This window comes from Amblyraja radiata, chromosome 32, assembly GCF_010909765.2.
Source record: "Amblyraja radiata isolate CabotCenter1 chromosome 32, sAmbRad1.1.pri, whole genome shotgun sequence".
In the NCBI taxonomy this organism is placed as follows: Eukaryota; Metazoa; Chordata; class Chondrichthyes; order Rajiformes; family Rajidae; genus Amblyraja; species Amblyraja radiata.
In genome coordinates, this window is record NC_045987.1 from 12461986 (window position 1) to 12482791 (window position 20806).

The following is a 20806-nucleotide window of genomic DNA, read 5'->3' on the forward strand; positions in this document are numbered from 1 at the left end:
CTGCTTCTATATTTAGCAATGACTTGAGTGCACATAACCTGGGTCTCTACAACGGCATTTATCATTGTCACACCCGTAAAACAGCTGCAGTAATGTGCAACCTTGGTCCGCTTCAGTTTTTGCTCACACAACACAACAGTTGCAAGAACACCTTGCCCAACTCCATACTAAAACAATTCAAGAGAGAACATACTTGCCTGTTTTCTCAGTGCATCAACTGCCTGGTGGTCCTGTGTTCTGCCACTTAACGTGGCTATATTGTCCTTATTTTCTGACACTAGTTTACCCGGGAGCTGCTCAGTTGCCACGCTTTCATCCTCAATCCTGCGCCTTCCTGGTTTGGTGCCAGTGTGACCATCCTCAGGGTCTCGGTTGCAATGTGAAGAAGGCAACTGACGTGGCCACGGTGGATCACAAGTGCAACCTAAATCACCTGGTGACCGGACATTGACCTTGTTGCCTGTTAAAATCTGCTTGTCTTCACTCGCCCGAGGTCTGGTTATGCTGCATGAATTTCCTTGTGCTTCGGAAGACACTTGGAGGTAGTTCTGTTCATCCAGTCGCTTCAAAGCATTGGGTCCCTGACTGGAGACATTTTTCTCACTGATCTTTTCATTCCAGGTCACTGGAAAACAAGTGCATTCCTGGCTACCATTCAAACAATCCTTGGAAGACATGCCCACATTGTTGAATGGGTCATGTGAGTTAGTTTCCGGTAGACTACCATCATTTTGTGTGGAGGCCGGCTTCATATGACGGTGGGGCCTTGTTCTTCTTTGTAGTATAGAGTCACAGCTAACTGCTTCTTCATTTTCCCTTCTTTCAGCCAGTGACGCAGGAGTATTGCATACAGTGCCCGTAATGTTTGTCTGTACATTGGCAGGAAATTGTCCAAACTCATCTACTTCCCCATCTGCAAAAGTTATTAAAACAGAAGAAGCATTCCTGCTATGAATTATACATTTAAGAATCACATTCTTACAGCAGGAATCTAGAGTGTTTAATTGCCATATGTACCAGCAACAGAACAATGAAAATAATGTCAGAGACACAAGAAAATGTATAGGCTGGAACTTTGAGCATAACACAAAGTGCTGGAGGAACCCTCCTGATCAGACAGCATTTGTGGATAGAATGGACAGGCGACGTTTCAGGTCGGGACCCTTCTTCAGACTGGCAGAGTAGAGGGGAGGAAGCTGGAAAATAGAGACGGGGCAGGACAAAGCCTGGCGAGTTGGATACAAGTGATAGGTGGATACAAGTGATAGGTGGATACAGGTTTGATTAACACATGGTGGAATGAGTAACAAAGACGAGAAGAAAAGGAGACAAAAGATGTCAGGTACGAAGAGAAGAGGAGCTAAATGTTTCAATGCCCCTTTCCAACCCTGGGTGTCAGTGTCAGGTACGAACACCAGGGCTCTCCAAACTTCCCAGGGAATGCTGACTGGGAACAGCCAGAATTGGAAAATGTGACTGTTCGAAGTTCAAAACATTCAAGTAATCCAACCACATGGCATTTGATATTGATATTAATGCCTTAAACTGTGTTCAAGATGGAACATAGAACAGTACAGAAGTTAGAAACAAAAAGCAGGAGTAGCTCAGCGGGAACGGTAGCATCTCTGAAGAGAAGGAATGGGTGACGTTTCGTGTTGAGACTCTTCTTCAATTCGGGTCGAGACACGGAACGATACCCATTCCTTCTCTCCTGAGATGCTGCCTGGTTCGCTGAGGTACTCCAGCTATTTGTGTCTATCTTCAGTATAAACAAGCATCTACAGTTCCTTCCTACATACGTAGAACAGTACAGCACAGGCCCTTTGCCCACAATGTTTGTGCCGCCGTACATGATGCCCAGTTAAACTAACCTCTCCCGCCTGCACATGATCCATATCCCTCCATTCGCTGCACATCCATGCGCCTGTCAGAAAGTCTCACACACCCCACTATTGTATCTGTCTCCACCACTGCCTTGGCAGCATGTTTCAGGCACCCATCCCTCTCTTGGTTTCAAAACAAAATTGCCCTGCTCATCGCCTTTAAACCTCACCTCTCCCACCTGAAAGCTATGCCCTCCATGCCTTGATATTTCCACCCTGGATAAAGGTTTCCGCCTCTCTACCCAACCTGCGCCTCTTTGTAGTTAATTGATTTTTAAACTTTTGGCAGGGATAACATTGATGTTGAGCAGTAGTAATCTGTTTGGTGATTTGGTCTGGGAGCTGGGAGTGGTGTCTACTTGAGCTGGCTGGGTTGTTGCAGTATATCCCTTCAATAGCATACACTGCAGGTGTTGTGCACTGGTGATTAGGAAAGTAGATATTTCATTTAGTGGTGTAGTATTTCGTGAACTGCTTAAATTATTCACGCATTAAATCATTTGTCGATGTACATTTAATTTGATTTTATGAGTTTTAATTTGTTAACTAATACCGGATTAGAAAGCATGGCAGAGGTAGATCATTATACTCTCTAGAATTTAGGAGATTGAGAGGGGATCTTATAGAAACTTATAAAATTCTTAAGGGGTTGGACAGGCTAGATGCAGGAAGATTGCTCCCGATGTTGGGGAAGTCCAGACAAGCGGTCACAGCTTAAGGATAAGGGGGAAATCCTTTAAAACCGAGATGAGAAGAACTTTTTTCACACAGAGAGTGGTGAATCTCTGGAACTCTCTGCCACAGAGGGTAGTCGAGGCCAGTTCATTGGCTATATTAAGAGGGAGTTAGATGTGGCCCTTGTGGCTAAGGGGATCAGAGGGTATGGAGAGAAGGCAGGTACGGGATACTGAGTTGGATGATCAGCCATGATCATATTGAATGGCGGTGCAGGCTCGAAGGGCCGAATGGCCTACTCCTGCACCTAATTTCTATGTTTCTATGTTTCTATGTTTCTATTTGGTACTTGGTGGTGGTAATATTGTATGTTAGTTTTTGTCCATCTCTGCCATCTAAGCTCAGATGAGTTAATCCTGGCCCAGGTTCCCACTAAAAACATTGTACCGCAGCTCCCGTCTCCAAGCCTCTCTCTAGCAGTTAGTATTGGTATTGGTGTATCGTTGTCACCTGGACCGAGATACGGTGAACTTTGTTTAGTGTGCAATCTAGGTAAATCATAGCAATCACGAGTACAATTAAACCGTGCATGAGATTCAACAGGTGTGCAAAGAGAAAGACAAAGAGAAAGAGAAAGAGAAAGACAACGAGAAAGAGTGCGGAATACAGTTATCTGGTTATAGTTATTTAGTTGTATGGTTATTGACAGCTTCATCCTTAATATCGTATATGATTCCAAGTTTAGTTTTTGATCATACAAACTAAATTAGCCTCGGTGACATCATCTGTCCCATTTCTGCCTGATGACTCATGACCCATGACCCATGGCCCATGGCCCATGACTCATGACCAATGACCCATGACCTGTCGCATGTTTTTGCTGTTTGTAGAGTTGGCTCAAATCTGCTCCAATCTGAGATCAATAAGAGAAGATGGTTGTACCGCATGATGGTCGACCCTTCAATGGGACCTGCACACAAAGAGTTGCCATACTGCTGTACCATCTTGCTAAATGTTGGTGACCACATGATGGTGGGAGGGGTCTGAATGGAGTCTTTTGCAATAATGGTCCAGAGGTTGAGAGGTTGGGTGGGCCGGTTGGACCAGACTTTTCCCACCTGCCACTTTTAGATTCATCGTTAACACATCTCCCGCTTCCCACACTTGTAAAACCTACACGTTGTCGGTTGCCTTCCATGTGCGGGCGGTTTCTTTCCTCTCTCACTCTCCTTCCAGTTTTCGCCTCCACTGGCCTCACTCGTGACACTGTGCGCTGCCTCAGGCCACGTGGCCTCAGCACGTTTGAGGGCTGAGGCAAGCTTCACCCGAGCCCGTGCAGCTGGCTCTGCCTTAGAGACATCCGTGGGCGAACCTAGGGAACAGAGATAATCCCTTCAGGAATTGGAGAGAGGGAGATGATTTGGGGTCGGGCCTCCAAGTACGTTACATCAGGGAGCCAGCATTTCCTCTAAGGTAGGTGAGTCTGGCTTCATCCAGCTTGTGTTCAATAATGGATGCGAATGTGGGATAACATAGAACTAGAGCGAATGGGTGATCGATGGTTGCCGTGGACTCAATGGGCCAGAGCACGTTTCTATGATGTATTTCTAAAATAAATTGGTAACGTGGATGTTTGCCAACAGTATGCAGGGGGGGGGGGGCGGGGGGACATGACACCAGGTAGCTTAATTTTCACCTGCAGTCTAGCCCGTCTCCCCTGTTTCCTGGGAAGCTGGCTGTTCCTGGATGGGTCCAGGAGTGGGTGTTTGGAGTTGGCCGCTCCATGAGGTAGGTGGGTGCGTTTGGTGGGGTTCTACAGGGATCATTGTGGACAGCACCGCAAATTCCACTTGGGTAGCTGACAACCCAATGGTATAAACATTGAATGAACACGTGTCTGGACATAGACTTTGGATTTATATTCACAGAAACAGTTCATGAGGCATTAGGCAATCTGTCTCTTGGGTGTTTAAACTAAACTAAACTAAACTTAACTAAACACAGAAACCAAAGAAACAATGCGGGGGGAAGGGGAAAGATCTAACTATGCCATTGCATACTCTGGGTCACACCAAATAGACAGATTGTCCAATTCCTCCTGAACTATACCTGTGAATATAGATGCAAATTCACCCATCTATGACCAATGTGAACTATATAACACTCATTCCTCACCATCTTCCACTGCGTCTCTCTGCGTTACCGAGGCAGGAATTTGGTCTTCCAGATTATTTCTTGTCTTCAGCCTTCTCCCTCTGCCCCGTGTCTTCTTCCCTTCATCTCCATCCGCACGGTCACCAAACCTTGTCTCAATTTCCTCCCTTGCCTCCCGTTTCCTTCCCCTCTTCCTCTTTATTTTCTTCTTCACCCTGCTGCCTTTCCTTGAGGCACCACTGTCCCCACTTTCCTGATCACTGCTTCCTGCACCTGCATCTGAAGTATCTTTCTTCCATGACCTTCTTTGATTCTCAAACAGTTTACGTCTGGTATTTTCACCATCGCTGGAAGATTCTGGGTTAACCTGCTTTCTGCTGTACGCAGTATTATCCATTCTCTCTGCTCCTTGACATATCCTCCTCATTAGATTGTTTCTCCTGTATATCCTACCTCCGCTGTCAAACCCTAGGATTTGTGAGGACATTTTTGTATTCGAAGCATCATGGAAGAGGTAAGCACTCTTGACGTTTGTGGTTTGCTGGTCCGTATCACAAGACTGGCTTGATTTCCATCTCCTCGCTCCTGAAGAGGCTGGAATCTTCATTGAGGTCGGGGCTTTATAGTTCGAGTTGCTGGAGGAACCATCACTCATCATCATCTTGTTCTCTCCCACGTCACTCCTGAGGAAGCTGGACTTTGACATTGCCGGCACTGATCTTGCCAACGTTTCCAGCTGTTGGGAGTGAGGAGTGGAGGCTGGAAGAATGTAAAGCAATTTGTTTTAATGCGAGTATCGAGAACTGCTTCTTCCCAACAACTATCAGGCTCTTGAACGCTACACAATGCCAACTAGCACTGTGGCACACCTGGTAGAGATGCTCCCATATCTCATTGACCTCCTCTCCCCCTACCAACCCTCACAGTCCCTCAGATCCACATCAGCCGGTCTCCTCTCCATCCACAAGTCCAACCTCCGCAGTTTTGGGGACAGAGCCTTCTCCAGGGCAGCTCCCAGGCTCTGGAACTCCCTCCCCCAACTGATCCGCAATTCCGTGTCCCTCACCATCTTCCAGTCCCGCCTCAAGACCCATCTCTTCACCTCTGCCTATCCTTAGCCCCACGTCCCCGTCCCTTTTCATCTGTGCATTAATTGCCTCATACTGTGTTTTGTATTGAATTCTGTCTTTACTTTGTGTACTAGTCATGTCTCTACTATTTATTTCATTCCCCTTACATGTTTTTCCTCTACATGCTCAATTTTTGTAAGGTGTCCTTGAGACTCTTGAAAGGCGCCCATAAATAAAATGTATTATTATTATTATTATTATAAGGAGTTTGCACGTTCAGAGGGTTTGTTTCGTGCTGTGTGACTCCACATACCTGGAGTTGGAAGTGTAAGCTGCTGAGAGATGGCAAAACCCATCACCATAGTGTCATTCCAATCAGCCAATGAGCGGCAGTACCCGGAGCCAAATTGTTAATGCCCTCACCACATCCAATCAACACCGAACCCCATTGAAATATCTTCTCTTTCCCCAACATCTTCAAGCCCAGATTTCCCACATTTCCCTCATTCTTCTCTTCCTCTTATGGGCATTTACAACTCCAAGTTGGTGTCATCACATCCTCACTTACAGTCGCCTTCCTTCCACATGTTCCCTCTCAGGTTATTCTGCTCGTTGGACTAGGGCCAAACATGTTCTCTCGATCAATACCAGATACCAGGATAGAGAAACCATGAGCATTGTAATTCTCATCCCACTGTACTCGTTACTTTCCTGCTAAGCGGCCCTAATTCCTTTAAAACATTGCGAGTCATATTGATCGGGAACACACTGCACTCCTTGCCTTGTTGTGACCTCTCATCTTGTTCGGTGAAGTCAGTCTCTCTCCCAGGCTGCGTTACATCTGCCGTCTGCTTACTCCCATGTCCTTGGTAGGGCCAGGCCTTCAGACACCTGTTTAATGTACATTGGTTCGAGTTCCATTAGTCACCACAGATACAATTTAGTCCAGTGTTCCCAGTGAAACTACCAATACAGTCAATGATAAATCTTTCACTTTGAAAGATACATAAAGTGTAACACAAATCGTGACTCCAATATTATTTAGGAAGAAAGATGCATTTCAAAAATCTTTGCTGATCTGCATCAAAAGAGATTACTAACCCTGCATGAGACTTCTCTTGAACCAGCCATCAAGTTCTTGAACACTGCGCAACACTAACCTCAGCAACTATGATCCTAGCTGAAGAAGGGTCTCGACCCAAAACGTCACCTATTCCTTTTCTCCATAGATGCTGCCTCGCCCGCTGAGTTTCTCCAGCATTTTTGTCTGCCCATGATCCTAGCTATGATTGCCTTGGTTGTTCTAGGGACTTTGAGGTTTGTTTTGTTTTTTGCAATTTATTTCTTTTTTTATTTATTGAACTTTTCTTTTAGTCTGCTTATGATATTATTCATTAAATACTGTGTTTACAAACCTGTTCCACATACGACAATTAAACACTCTTGACTCTGTGTCTGAAGAAGGGTCCCAACCCGAAAAGTCGCCCATCCTTTTCCTCCAGAAATGCTGCCTGACCCGCTGAGTTACTCCAGCACTTTGTGTCTATCTTTGGTGTAATCCAGCATTTGCAGTTCTTTGTTTCTACCCTTGACTCTATAATCATCTGTGGATGGTGTCTTCAGCTTTTGCATATTATGGTTACCTAATATTATGGTCATTACTTTATCGTATTTTTGTTTATTATATGTTACTTGCATGTTGTTGCATTTAGGGGCCGGTTCAACTGCAGTAAGTTGGGCTATCGGGGAAAATCTTACAAAAAGCTGGCATTGGTAATGAACCATCTCGGCCTGTGCTCCCACCTGTGGCAGGGTATTCCTCCTCGAACGCCCATCAGACGGAAGCAGCTTCGCTTTCCCAGCTGGAAGCCAACAGGGTACTTGTGCTCACAGCACCAGCTGATGCGGGCAGCCACCAGCCCGTTCACGTGGATCGTGGCGCTGAACAGAAAAGCAAAGTGTCGTCTTGAAACGAACTGGAATTGTTCTAGGACAGAGAACGGACACTGTAACATCTGCAGGTTATTCCACAATTCTGTTTATTCAGGTGAGGGATACTGTATGTAACCAAATATTCTGCATTGAAGGAAACCAATACCCACATATCCCTCCCTCTAGCTTTACACCTCACTCTACCTATTCTCTCCTCATATTAGCAATGTTACAAAATTTTGAGATTTTAAAAATCAAGTCTGTAATTTATCCCATCAGATAAAGCATAAAAATAAGTTTAATTTGACACCTAATTCACTTTCATATCTCAAGTATTTAAAAAGTTATGGCCATTTTCATACTCGGAAATGAGCATCTTGTTCCCTATTGATTTTCTATGGACATAACAAAAAAGTTGTGATCGTGAACAGTCAAAAGCCCATAACTTTCTTAAAAATTAAGAGAACTGAATGAAATTTTCAGTTATCATAGATTGAAGCATTCTGAAACAAATATAAAATAATCTTACTTGGATGACCTGAAATTAAAGCATATAATTAGTTAGTTACCTAATTGTAGCTAATTTCAGACTTCAATTACTAGATCTAAACATCTATCCATTTCTTAATAAATTATTAACATTTTGAAATAGCCTAAATGTCCAAATAATATTCACAAATAATTCACAATAAAACATGATTTTTAAATCTCATTTACATTAATTTATAGGCCAAATGGAAGGAATTCAGTGTTTAATTGCTGTAAATAAATGCCCATTTAAATCAGCTTTCCAGTGGGTCTCTGTGGAACGCGCTGGTTTAGAACGTTCACATTGCGGTAGATTTGTGCCCCAAATGCCCAGAAAAATACTGCGCGATATAATGGGCCCAAAATGAGCTACTCGCAATATTAAACTTTGTATAAAGGGATCTTTAGAAGCCCTTTTTAATGTAAAAATATACAGCCTACCTTCTGTGGTTTGCTTTATGAGACCCTGCGGTTGCTGGTGGTCGCGGGTTTAGAGATTGATTTTTAAACTACTATAACTATTATTCAAGGCCTTTAAACCTAATAATAGCTTTTGCGACGGGGTCTTCCAGCGATTTTTCGTTAATAATTAACTAGGCTGAACATCTTCGATTTGAACAGCCTAGAGAAAATCGCGTTTTAAACCCGCCCCCTCTAAACGGCGCCAAAATCGCGCACACCCGCAACGGCAGATTTTCAAAGACGCTTCAGGTAGGCTTTGCAACATACCTACTCATATGACACAATTTTGTCTCCTTTTCACTTCTATCACTCACTCCATCCATCTGATAATCACCCCCCTCTCCTGTACCCACCTGTCACCTGCCAGGCTTCATTCCATCCCCACTACTCTCTTCCACTCTTCTCCCCCCTACTACATCAGTGGGCAGCACAGCAACGCAGCTGGTCCAGTTGCACGGCACCAGACACCTGGGTTCCATCCTGACCTTGGGTGCTGTCTGTGAGGAGTTTGCACGTTTTCCCTGTGTCCGCATAGGTTGACTCCCACATCGAAAACACCTGCAGGTTTGTAAGTTAATTGGCTTCTGTAAAATGACCCTTAATGTGCAGGGAATAGATGAGAAAGTGGGATAACTTAGAACTAGTGTGAATGGTGATCAATGATCAGCATGGACTCGGTGGGCCAAAGGGCCTGTTTCCATGCTGTGTCTCTAAACTAAACTAAACAGTCTGAAGAAGGGTCCAGACCTGAAACGGTCATCTATCCATTCCCTCCACAGATGCCGCCTGACCCGCTGAGTTCCGCCAGCACTATGTTTTCTTTCATACTCAACTAAATATAGTGGTTTCTACAAATTTGTATGAAAAGGCATGTCAAGTAATACCTAGAGTTCTTAAAGGTATACATGCACACAATGACCACAAATAGGCCAATCCATCTGTTAGTAACAGAACATTCTCCATCCATGGGAAGTCATTGTCTATATCAGGTTCTTTATGTCACAACTGATTTTGCTAGAAAGGCATCATGTCTGCAAATATGCCTCTTGTATTGGTATTGGTTTATTATTGTCGTGCGTACCAAGATGCAGTGAAAAACCTTTGTTTGCATGCTATCTAACTAAATCAGATCTTATTATACATGAGCACAATTAAGCCGAACACAAGTAGCACCAAGTGGCAACGTCCAGAGTGCAGAATAACGTGTGACAGTATTGTTGTGTAATGGTCCCATAGGACAAGTGCAATGTCTGCTATGAGGTAGGTTGGAGGACTGGGATTGTAGCTGGGTTATGGGAGTCTGATAACAGAGGGGAAGAAGCTGCATTTATTGCAGCAGGAGGGCACTTATCCATCTTCCACTTCTCATATTGTACAGGACATTGCTGAAAATGGCATTACAAGAGGACGTTTGATACCGTAGGTCCCTGTTCATCATGAAAGTGGCCCCAAATTGGCTCAGATCATCTTTCTACCAGCACATAGATGGGACAGTCCTTCGGGGCAGACTGGACTTCGACTCAAGCCCAGGACCAATCGAAAGCGTATCACTTTATCACAACAACCTGTCATCTCTGTCACTTCTAATACAACATGAGTGACTTTGATGTATAACCAATGAGCAGGCAAAATATTGGTTACTTTAGAGATACAGCATGAAAACAACTCCTTCAGTGAATCGAGTCCACACTGACAATCGAACATCGATTCACAGTAAGTAGTTCCATGGCATTCCACGTTCTCATCCACTGCCTACACACTAGCTGCAATTCACAGAGGCCAATTAACTTACAAGCACACACATCTTCTGGGTGTGGGATGAAACCAGATCACCCGGAGGAAACCCATGCAGCCCCAGGGAGAACGTGTAAACTCCACAAAGGCAGCATCTAAGATCAGGATCAAACCCAGGTCCCTGGCGCTGTGCAGCAGCAGAACTACCAGCTGTGCCACCCTTAAGTAAGCTTATTTTAGCCCTAAATATACATGACTCGGCATCACTGCACTTCTGTTTGAATGATATTGCCTGCTCGTACTGAATTAGGATCAATTTATTTCACTGTACTGTATCCTATCCCACTCAGAGCTAGATTGAGACTGGCCAAATCACATAGTCACAGAGCTGTACAGCATGGAAACAGGCCCTTCAGCCCATCATGTCTATGACCAACCAAATAGACATATCGGGCTAATCCCATTTACCTGCATTTGGCCCAATCCCTTTAAACCCTTCTTATCCATATAGCTGCCAAATGCCTGTTAAAAGAGGTTTTCTGTGGATCCAAGCAACCTCAGGACAAGGGTGAGGGAGCTATCCAATGATTTATGCTGTCAAGGAGGACATTTGTACATGATTGGTGTGTAGACAACAGAGCTCGGTTGAAATAACCCTTTGGGGATGGTCTTGGAGGGGAGGATGCTCCTCAAACTGCGGAGCATCTTGGACAATACAGCTCACCCCCCTCCATGACACACTGGTCAACCTGAGGAGCACCTTCGGCAACAGACTGGTTCCACCAAGATGCAGCACGGAACGCCACAGTAGATCCTTTTTCCCCATGGCTATCAAACTGTACAACTCCTCCCCCTTCTGTCGTGGGATAGACCGACTCCCCTTTCCTCCACATTCCCCAAATCTTTGCACATCACAAGTCCTGGACGTTCCACTCGTCACTTTAATCTCATGTTTCATGTATCTTGTTGTGTTTTATGACTGTTGGCAGATCAATTTCCCTCCTGGGATAAATAAAGTTATATCATATCATATCATATCATACCCCACCGTGCCTCTCCAGGGTAGTCGTGTCACACATAGACAAGGTACGTGGACCGTCACAGTGAATGTATGTTAGAGCCTTGAAGGCGGCGTAGTGGCGCAGCCCCAGAGACCCCGGTTTGTTCCTGACTGCGGGTGCTGTCTATATGGAGTCTGTACATTCTCCCTGTAACCGCCTGTATTTTCTCCGTTTTTCTCCAGTTTTCCTCACACATTCTAAAGACATGCAGGTATGTCGGTTATTTGGCTTCTGTTAAATTGCCCCTACTGTGTGGGATAGAACCGGTGTACAGGTGAGTGCCGGTCGGTGTGGACTCGGTGGGCCAAAAGGGGCCTGTTTCCACGCTGCATCTCTAAACTAAACTAAACTAAACTAAACTAAACTAAGCAGGAGGGAGAGTTTGGAGGAAAAGCTACATCAGTCCATGTAACATCACACAGAACTAAAAGAATGCAAAGACATCCAGTGCCCACGGCGGTCTCGGAGGCACAGTTAGGCAGCCTACCTCTATGAACGAGATGTCCCTTGTACACACAAATATTCTCGGCTCCACAGATTTGCTGAAACACCTTCACTTCATCTTGATGATTGGGATTCTGAGTGGAAACCGTTGACCCAGTCCCAAGGTACAGCATGGAGATGTGGACATTGGACCGGTTGGCTGCCTTTAGGATCTTCCACGTGTCTTGCAGGGCATGGGACACTTGAATCTAAGGAGATCATAGTGCAAGTTATTCTGTTTAACCTTAACAGAAAGAGTCATTATATTCATTATATTTCTGCCCAGACAATGTTTCTGGTCAGTCTATTCCCTCCACAGATGCTGCCTGTCCAGTTCGGTTCCTCCAGCACTCTGCTTTTCCCTTCTGCGAGTGTATTAACTATGAGTAAAGCTCAAATCTCTTAACTCTACCTGTCTGCTCCTGATGCGGTTGTCTCCCAAGGAGGAGGACCACCCTGTCAAGTCAGACGTCTTGATCTTGCTTGAAAATCCCGGAGGCCCCCGCAAAGGGCTGGAGTAAGCAGAGCGGTAGATGGCTCTGGATGGAGGTAGGGCTGATTGTTGGGTGTTGGGTGCCAATCTTGGACGGGCTGGCCTCTGCTTGCGGGCAGTGACGGGGAGGTCCCTTCCACTGACCTGGTTGTGAGCTGCGATCGGCTTGACCAGCTGGAAGGACAAAGGCACGGCATGGTGAGTGAGATCAGGGCAGCCGCATGCTCATGAGACCCTCCCTCAGCCAGATGACATTTTGCAGAAAGGAATTATTCTGAATGCCTTCGTTTGGTCTGAAAATCTAATAACACCCACCATGGGATTCTGGAATTATAGAGCTATACAGCACAGAAACATGCCCTATGGCCCATTTTGTCCATACCAACCAAGCTGACATACTAGGCTAGTCCCATTTGCCCGCATTTGGCCTATAACCCTCTATTTCCTTCCTAACAAGTTGAACAAGTTAGGTCTTTATTCTTTGGAGCGCAGAAGGTTAAGGGGGGACTTGATAGAGGTCTTTAAAATGATGAGAGGGATAGACAGAGTTGATGTGGATAAGCTTTTCCCATTGAGAGTAGGGAAGATTCAAACAAGAGGACATGACCTGAGAATTAAGGGACAGAAGTTTAGGGGTAACATGAGGGGGAACTTCTTTACTCAGAGAGTGGTAGCTGTGTGGAATGAGCTTCCAGTGGAAGTGGTGGAGGCAGGTTCGATTTTATCATTTAAAAATAAATTGGATAAGTATATGGACAGGAAAGGAATGGAGGGTTATGGTCTGAGTGCAGGTAGATGGGACTAGGGGAGAATAAGTGTTCGGCACGGACCTGAAGGGCCGAGATGGCCTGTTTCCGTGCTGCGATTGTTATATGGTTATATGGTTATATGATTAATCATAATCTGTCCAAATGTCTTATAAAAATCTTAATAGTACCTGCTTCTGTACATTTCTCTGGAAGCTCATTCCAGATACAGGGTCCCTGAGGTCCCTCTTAAAGCCTCTCACATCTAACCATAAGCCGATGCCCTCCAGTTTTAGAATCGTCTACTCTGGGGGAAAAAGACTGTGAGCCTTCACTTTATCCATGCCCCCTATGATCCTGTTCACCTCAATAAGGTCACCCCTCAGCCTCCTACACTCCAAAGAACAAAGTCGCAGCACGGCCAACCTCTCCCTAGAACTGAAACCCGCAAGCCCGATAACTTCCTGGTGCATCTCCTCTGCGCCCTTTCAATTAATGGCTTTCTTCCTATAGTTGGGCGAGCAGAACTGCATACAATACTCCAAGAGTGGTCTCGCCAACAACTTGACCAGCAGCATCATGATATACCAACTTTTGTACTCAAAGGCTCTAATGGTCATGGAAGCATGTAGCATATTCAAGATATTCCTTAAATCTCATTTCTTTAAACTAAGCTTTTGCACCACTATTCTATTTTTTCCTTCATGGGTCTTCACCACTTTCTCCCCTCACTCCCCATACCCCTCCATTCACCTCAGCTTCTCTATCTCCTAATGAAACTCTCCACAAAGCTCTATTTAAAAAAAGAAAACCTGGGATATAATCATTCCGATTGATTGAAAAATACAGCAAGGTCTGGAAGCAGGCCCTTTGGCCCACCAAGACCACGGCATCCATTGATCGCCCTTTTCATATGCTGAGAGAATGGAGCAGCTGGGCTTGTACACTCTGGAGTTTAGAAGGATGAGAGGGCATCTCATTGAAACATATAAGATTGTTAAGGGTTTGGACACGCTAGAGGCAGGAAACATGTTCCCAATATTGGGGGAGTCCAGAACCAGGGGCCACAGTTTAAGAATAAGGAGTAAGCCATTTAGAACGGAGACGAGGAAACACTTTTTCTCACAGAGAGTGGTGAGTCTGTGGAATTCTTTGCCTCAGAGGGCGGAGGAGGCAGGTTCTCTGGAAGCTTTCAAGAGAGAGCTAGATAGGGCTCTTAAAAATAGCGGAGTCAGGGGATATGGGGAGAAGGCAGGAACGGGGTACTGATTGGGGATGATCAGCCATGATCACATTGAATGACGGTGCTGGCTCAAAGGGCCAAATGGCCTACTCCTGCACCTATTGTCTATTGTCTATTCTTTCACAATTGTCTATGTGATCCCACCTTCTCGTCCGCTCCTTACACACCAGGGGAAATTTACAGAGGCCAATTAACCGACAAAGCTGCACAACTTTGGGAGGACACTGGACCACCCGATAGAAACCCATGCAAACTCCACACAGGCAGTCAAAATCTTGCACTGTGAGGCAGTAGCTTTACCAGCTGTGCCACTGTGCCAACTAAACTTCTTCTAAAATGTCTTCTAATCTTTCTCCTCCTTCAGCACAGATAATAGCTGGAGACAATGATGATCCTCTTGCATGAGGTAAGGTGAAAGTATTTTAGTGTGGAGCATAAACACAGACAGAACAATTAGACTAATGGCCTGTTTCCATGGTGCATAATTCAGCTGAGAATCCTTTCCTTTGCTGAACTACCTTGAGACCTCGGGTGTATTGTATAAGTGTATGTTGCTGTAATCATTCTTTGATTGAAACCTTTTCCTTAAAGGAACTGGTATGAAGGCAAACTATAAGCGGGGATTTCTAATTGTTACTACCTCTGTTAAGGCATTGCCCCAATTTTTACTCCAATTTCCATCCATTCAAGCCAAATCAAATTGAGTTTATTGTCGTATCTACCAGTACAGTGAAGACACCACTATTGCTGTTCTGCATTAACCGTACATAAGGATGCATTAGGATGTTTAACTGATCCCTATATGATATCCATAACAAATGAATAATGATTTTTTTTAAATGGAACATGTTACCTGATGGAGGTCTTCTAGTAAGAAATATCCTCCTTCTCCATCTACACCTGGAGTGTCACTGAGTGTGAGAGCTCGGAGATACACAGGTCTTGCGTTCCCTCCAAAGCCAGGCCGATGGCAGGATGTCTAAAAATAATGAGAAGTCCCAAGTTATGACAGATCCTCCCATGAAACCAGATAAAGGCTAACGGCATACTCACACCTGACAGTTTCCTTTAGTCTATACAACTACACACAAAGTGCTGGAGTGACTCAGCAGGTCAGGCAGCATCTCTGGAGGACAGGGATGGGTGATGTTTCAGTCGAAACCCTTCTTCATCTCGACCCGAAATGTCACGTTTGCACGTTCTCCAGAGATGCTGCCTGACCCGCTGAGTTACTCCAGCACTTTGTGTCCTTTTGTGTATTAACCAGCATCTGCCCATATTTATCTGCCCTTAGTCTATATATGCATCATGCTGATTTCACCTGGATATTACCTGGGGTTGTGGCCTCTTGTTATAGGGAGAGGTTGGATGGGCAGGGACTCTTTTCTTTGGAGCCTAGGAGGCTGAATGGTGACCTTATTGAGATGTACAAGATTGTGATTGTGAGGGGCATATATTACTGACTGTTAAAAAACATTTGGATAGATTTATCGATAGAAAGGGTTTAGAGGGATATGGGCCGAATGCAGGCACATTGGACTAGCTTAGTATGCCAACTTGGTTGATATGGGCGAGATGGGCTAAAGGACCTGTGTTCATGTTGTATCGCTCCATGGCTCTATCCAGGTGACATATCTGACACTCCTGAGCCATTGACAGTTCAGTCAAGCTGAGCCATTCACTATGCCCACACTTTCTCTCTCATGAACAACACTAGTGTCTAACGATTGTAACACTTTCAAAACTCACAGTTCCGTGTCCTCACTCAGCTTGGATGGAAATGGCAAGTCTGGAAGTTTAAAACCTTTCGATAAAAAAGGACAGTGCCTTCACTTTCCCAATAATCAATGATCTGCTTATGGGATTGTAATCTTAGAACAGGCCTGGCTACTCACAGAGAGGACAATATCTTCCATTTTCTATTTTGGATTTAGTTTCTTTTGTGCTTTTTGGTGTTCAGCAAATGCAGGATTTTCCAGACATTAAAAGAGATTTAAATGTTCATGTATAAAATGCATAAAATCAGAATCGTAATAATAAGTAGGGATTGGTTCAGGCTTTAATGTAATTATTCCTTTGACGGGGTGAATAATTTATTTCAAGTAATTGTGAGCTCCTTTTCATTTGCTGCCCCATTCACATTCTGCTTTTACTTTTCTTGACTTAGTCACTTGCCACACATCCAAAATTCAAAATAGTATTGGTCTGTAGTGGTTTGATGTGAAGGACAGAAGGATGGAAGAAGGTGTAGGAAGGAACTGCAGATGCAGTTTGTGCTGAAAATAGACACAAAATGCTGGAGTAACTCAGCGAGTCAGGCAGCATCTCTGGCGAAATGGAACAGGTGACGTTTCGGGGTGAGACCATTCTTCAGGTTTGAAGAAGGGTTTCAACCTGAAACGCCACCTATTTCTTTTCTCCAGGGATGGAAGGTTTAAGCAACAAGGGGCAGCACAGTGGCGTAACTGGTGGAGCTGCTGCCTCACAGCGCTAGAAACCCGGGTTTGATCCTGACCTCAGGTATTTTCCGAGTGCCTATACATCAGGTTGATTTGTCATAGCCCAGCTCCAGGAATGTGCGCTGAAAAATCTGGGCTCAGAGCTACATTGCCATCCCTGCTCTCACCAATGGAAAAGAAAGATTGTACTATACTCACACGTTGCCTGGTTGGAGCAATGTTCCCAGATGTGATCGATGCCACAGAGAAGGACGAGAGGGCTAATCTCTCGTTTCTTTTCATTCTCTCCACCTGAATAGCCAAGGAAGCAGCAGATTAAACCTGTGGTACATAGAACATAAAGGGAGCAGGCCCATCGGCCCATCATGTCCGTGCCGAACATAATGCAAAGTTGAACTAATTTCCTCTGCCTGCACATGATCCATATCCTTTCATTCCAAGGCATGACCTCAAGATTCAAGAGATTCAAGAGAGTTTATTGTCATGTGTCCCTTATAGGACAATGACATTCTTGATTTGCTTCAGCACAACATAACATAGTAGGCATGACTACAGAACAGATCAGTGTGTCCAAATACCATTATATAAATATATACACACATGAATCCATTTCCATGATCCAGGTGAGTTGACACAAAGGTCGCCGCAGGCAGGTGCCATCTTGATTTGGAGATTTCTTATTCCTGAAGTTATCAGCTTGAAGGTAAAATCCATCCTGTACTTTGGTATCATTTTTAGAGTCTGATTAAATGCAAGAGGGTACCATACATAAAAGGTACCAGTACACATATCAGTGAAGCTGCATTTATGAACATTTTTTTCCATTAATATACACCCTCTTCCGTTATGATTTTGTGACCAAATAATTTCTAGTTTCATAAACTAATGATAAAGTCTATTTAAATTTCTAAAACTTTGAAAATCTATTTTGAACTATTTGAAGGAGCCAGTTTGCCATACCAACATGAAAGGTCACCCAAAAAAACACTGACTATTGTTGATGTGTGTGTGGAAGGAACTGGCCTGGTTTAACCAGCATCTGCAGTTCCTTCCTACACATTTTCAAGTCAAGTCAAGTCAAGTTTATTCGTCACATACACATACGAGATGTGCAGTGAAATGAAAAGTGCCAATGCTCGCGGACTTTGTGCAAAAAGACAAACAAACAAACAACTCCACTGTGAAATCTCCTCAAGGCATGTCTACTTTGAATACATTCTCCTCCTCACTCCAACTGTGATTCCTCCGGGTCTGAAGAAGGGTCTCCTATTCCCTTTCTCCAGAGATGATGCCTATCCCACTGAGACGGTTGTCTGTCCATTCCCTCCACAGATGCTGACTGACCTGCTGAGTTCCTCCAGCACGTGTTTTCTTCAAGATTCCAGCATTAGCACTTCACCGAAGGGCTTTACCTCTAAACTAAATGAAAACTAATCCTCCTTTTCCTACCCGCCTATCGGTCTGGAATGCCAAATATCCTGAATATTCAGCTCCCGTTTTTGGTCAGCTTGCAATAATGTCTCCCTAAAGACTATTGGATCCTACATTTATTTCTGTTTGTGCCTAACAACTCATCTGTCTTTTGACGACCAATATTGCCTGATCCGTTGAGTTCCTCCAGCACTTTGCGTGTTACTAACGCTAAATAATTGAGCAATCCATTGAAGTGCTTGTGGGGTTATGTATGTTTCATGCAAGGCTGAACTTGCACAGCCAGAAGCTCAACTAGAGGTGTTAGAGCTCAGGCATGTTCACAGGTTGGAGAAACCTGAGCCACCCGGCTATATTGAATGGCGCAAATCCACAAAACTGCCATTGTATTTTTAGAAATTCTAATTTATGCCTTTGAATAATAAATGCAAACATGTCCCAGCAAATAAAGTGAAGTAAGAAAACTGATGTAACCTGAACAATAACTTTGTGTTAATATATTGAATCCAGTCTTGTTGGAACGAAAGGCAGGACAGCCTTTTGCAACTTGTGTTCAGCTTCTATCCCTGCCCACATGCTGAATACACTTGCTTACTGCAGACAAAATTCTCACTGAATCTATATAAGGTATAATTAATTTAAACTTTAGTTTGTTATTGTCACGTGTACCATTTGAAAGCACTCACCACCAGATTCAGAAACAGTTTCTTTCCCACTGTTGTCAGACTACTGAATAGTCCTTCCGTAAGCTAGCGTGTAGTCCCGATCTTCCAACCTACCTCATTGTGGCCCTTCCATTTTTTCTCTGTACCTGTAGCACTGCAATGATGTAACATTATATTCTACACCTGGCATTTTCTCCTTGTACTACCTTGTGATTGCATTCATGTATAGTTTGATATGACCCAAACAAAACCTTTTCACTGTATCTTGGTACATGTGACAATAATACCATGATACCAATGCCAAAAAGGCCAAGCACATTCTTTAAACTAACCACAATCCCAGCATTTTGAAATACGAGCAAACTCAACCCCTAGTTCACTGAATATTTCTACCAATAGCAGCGGTAGGTAACGATATAGAGATAAATAACACATAGCGAAGTAGATAAATAGAATTCTAAATGCAATTGGATTCAATGAACATTAAAGAATATGAACAAAAAAAAGGACAACATATTCACCTTTTTATATAGTCTGGAAGTACTTGAATAGTTTTTGAAACATATGAATGGAAATTCTGCTTTAAGTAAGATACCAGCTGGCTGGTACGCACGAATGTTCCTATTGTAACACTTTCCAATATTACTGCAATGACATTACCTGCAATAACTGCTGCTCACTCTCCGTCCATTTTGCGCTAGGGGCTGAAGTCCAGCAGGGTCTGCTGCAGTCTCTGGGCTAAAGTGACAAGTCTCCTCCCTTATGGGTCCCTCCCCCAAAATACAAGGTTTGTAAGGTGATACGTGTTGTTAAAGTCCAAGGCTGTTGCTCAGATCTCAGGGACAGGCTGACAGGAGCGCACAAATTGTGGAAGATTGTCAGGCAGGTACTGCGGATGGTTGGGAAGGTAAATAGCCCATTGGCCTTATTCTGCAGAGAGGGTTAGGGTTTAGAAATGGGGAAGTGCTGATAACATCGTGCAAGGGAGTCAAGAAAAGTGCTGGATAAATACTGAATTAGAAATGAAATTGAAAAATACGAAAAGAGATAATTGAATGTCTTGACTGCTTCTGAATTGATTAGACAATGTAAATTGAAGAAATGTAGCATGACAAACATATGTACTTATGGATGTAAAGTTCAGGGAGATGTCCCAAAATTTCTGATAAAAAGAATTGGGTCTTATTTCACAATTGGAATACTGATCAAACTACATACTACTATAAACAGAAACTACTTAAGAACACGTCGTTGTATTGTAGTTCTCATCTATCCACTGATCTGGTTGAAGACCTTGGAGTGTTTCTATGTATCTGTAACCATGCTATAATACTAGTATTTTTTACATTAATACTGTGATTTTTCTCTTCGCATTTCCTGCTATACTTGTGTATGGCTCGATTGCACTCATACGTGGTATTATCTGATTTAAGGGTCTGTCCCACTTTCACGACCTAATTCACAACCTTTTTTACTCGTGGACATTTTTTATCAGGCCAGAAAAACGCCACGACTTCCTTGATGCCACGAGTACCTACGACTAGCATCACGGCCTGCTACGACCTACCTGCGACCTCCTACAACCTCCTACGACCTCATGATGACCATGCTGCGAGTATGAGTCAAGGGCAAACTCGGCAGAGGTCGTGAAGTAGGTCGTGAAAGTGGGACAGGCCCTTAAATTGAATATCACATACACAAAAGCTTTTCACTGAATCTCGCTACATGTGGCAAGAATAAACCAATGCCAATCCCATTCTCATCTCCCATCAATAATTGAACACTAA

General features: G+C 44.0%; 1 protein-coding gene across 1 annotated transcript; it reads right to left on the reverse strand.

The window, feature by feature from the left end:
• Nucleotides 1-3697: 3697 nt before the first annotated feature.
• Nucleotides 3698-19738, reverse strand: erich3 (glutamate rich 3). Its single transcript, XM_033049417.1, has 9 exons — nt 19680-19738; nt 17122-17214; nt 15318-15443; nt 12395-12649; nt 11987-12191; nt 7586-7769; nt 6564-6673; nt 5166-5471; nt 3698-3930 (listed from the first exon to the last, which is right to left on the reverse strand). The coding sequence occupies exons 2-9, from the start codon at nt 17203-17205 to the stop codon at nt 3698-3700; spliced, it is 1503 nt and encodes a 500-aa protein (XP_032905308.1). The 5' UTR covers nt 17206-17214; nt 19680-19738.
• Nucleotides 19739-20806: the final 1068 nt, after the last annotated feature.

Bases quoted from the DNA above. Each gene is read 5' to 3' on its own strand.
- erich3 (XM_033049417.1), bottom strand. From the start codon at position 17,205: ATGAAAAGAAACGAGAGATTAGCCCTCTCGTCCTTCTCTGTGGCATCG. The intron at 15,444-17,121 runs GTGAGTATAGTA...CATTATTTTTAG, and splicing joins TTGCTCCAACCAGGCAACGT to ACATCCTGCCATCGGCCTGG. The intron at 6,674-7,585 runs GTGGGAGCACAG...TACATTAAACAG, and splicing joins GGAGGAATACCCTGCCACAG to GTGTCTGAAGGCCTGGCCCT.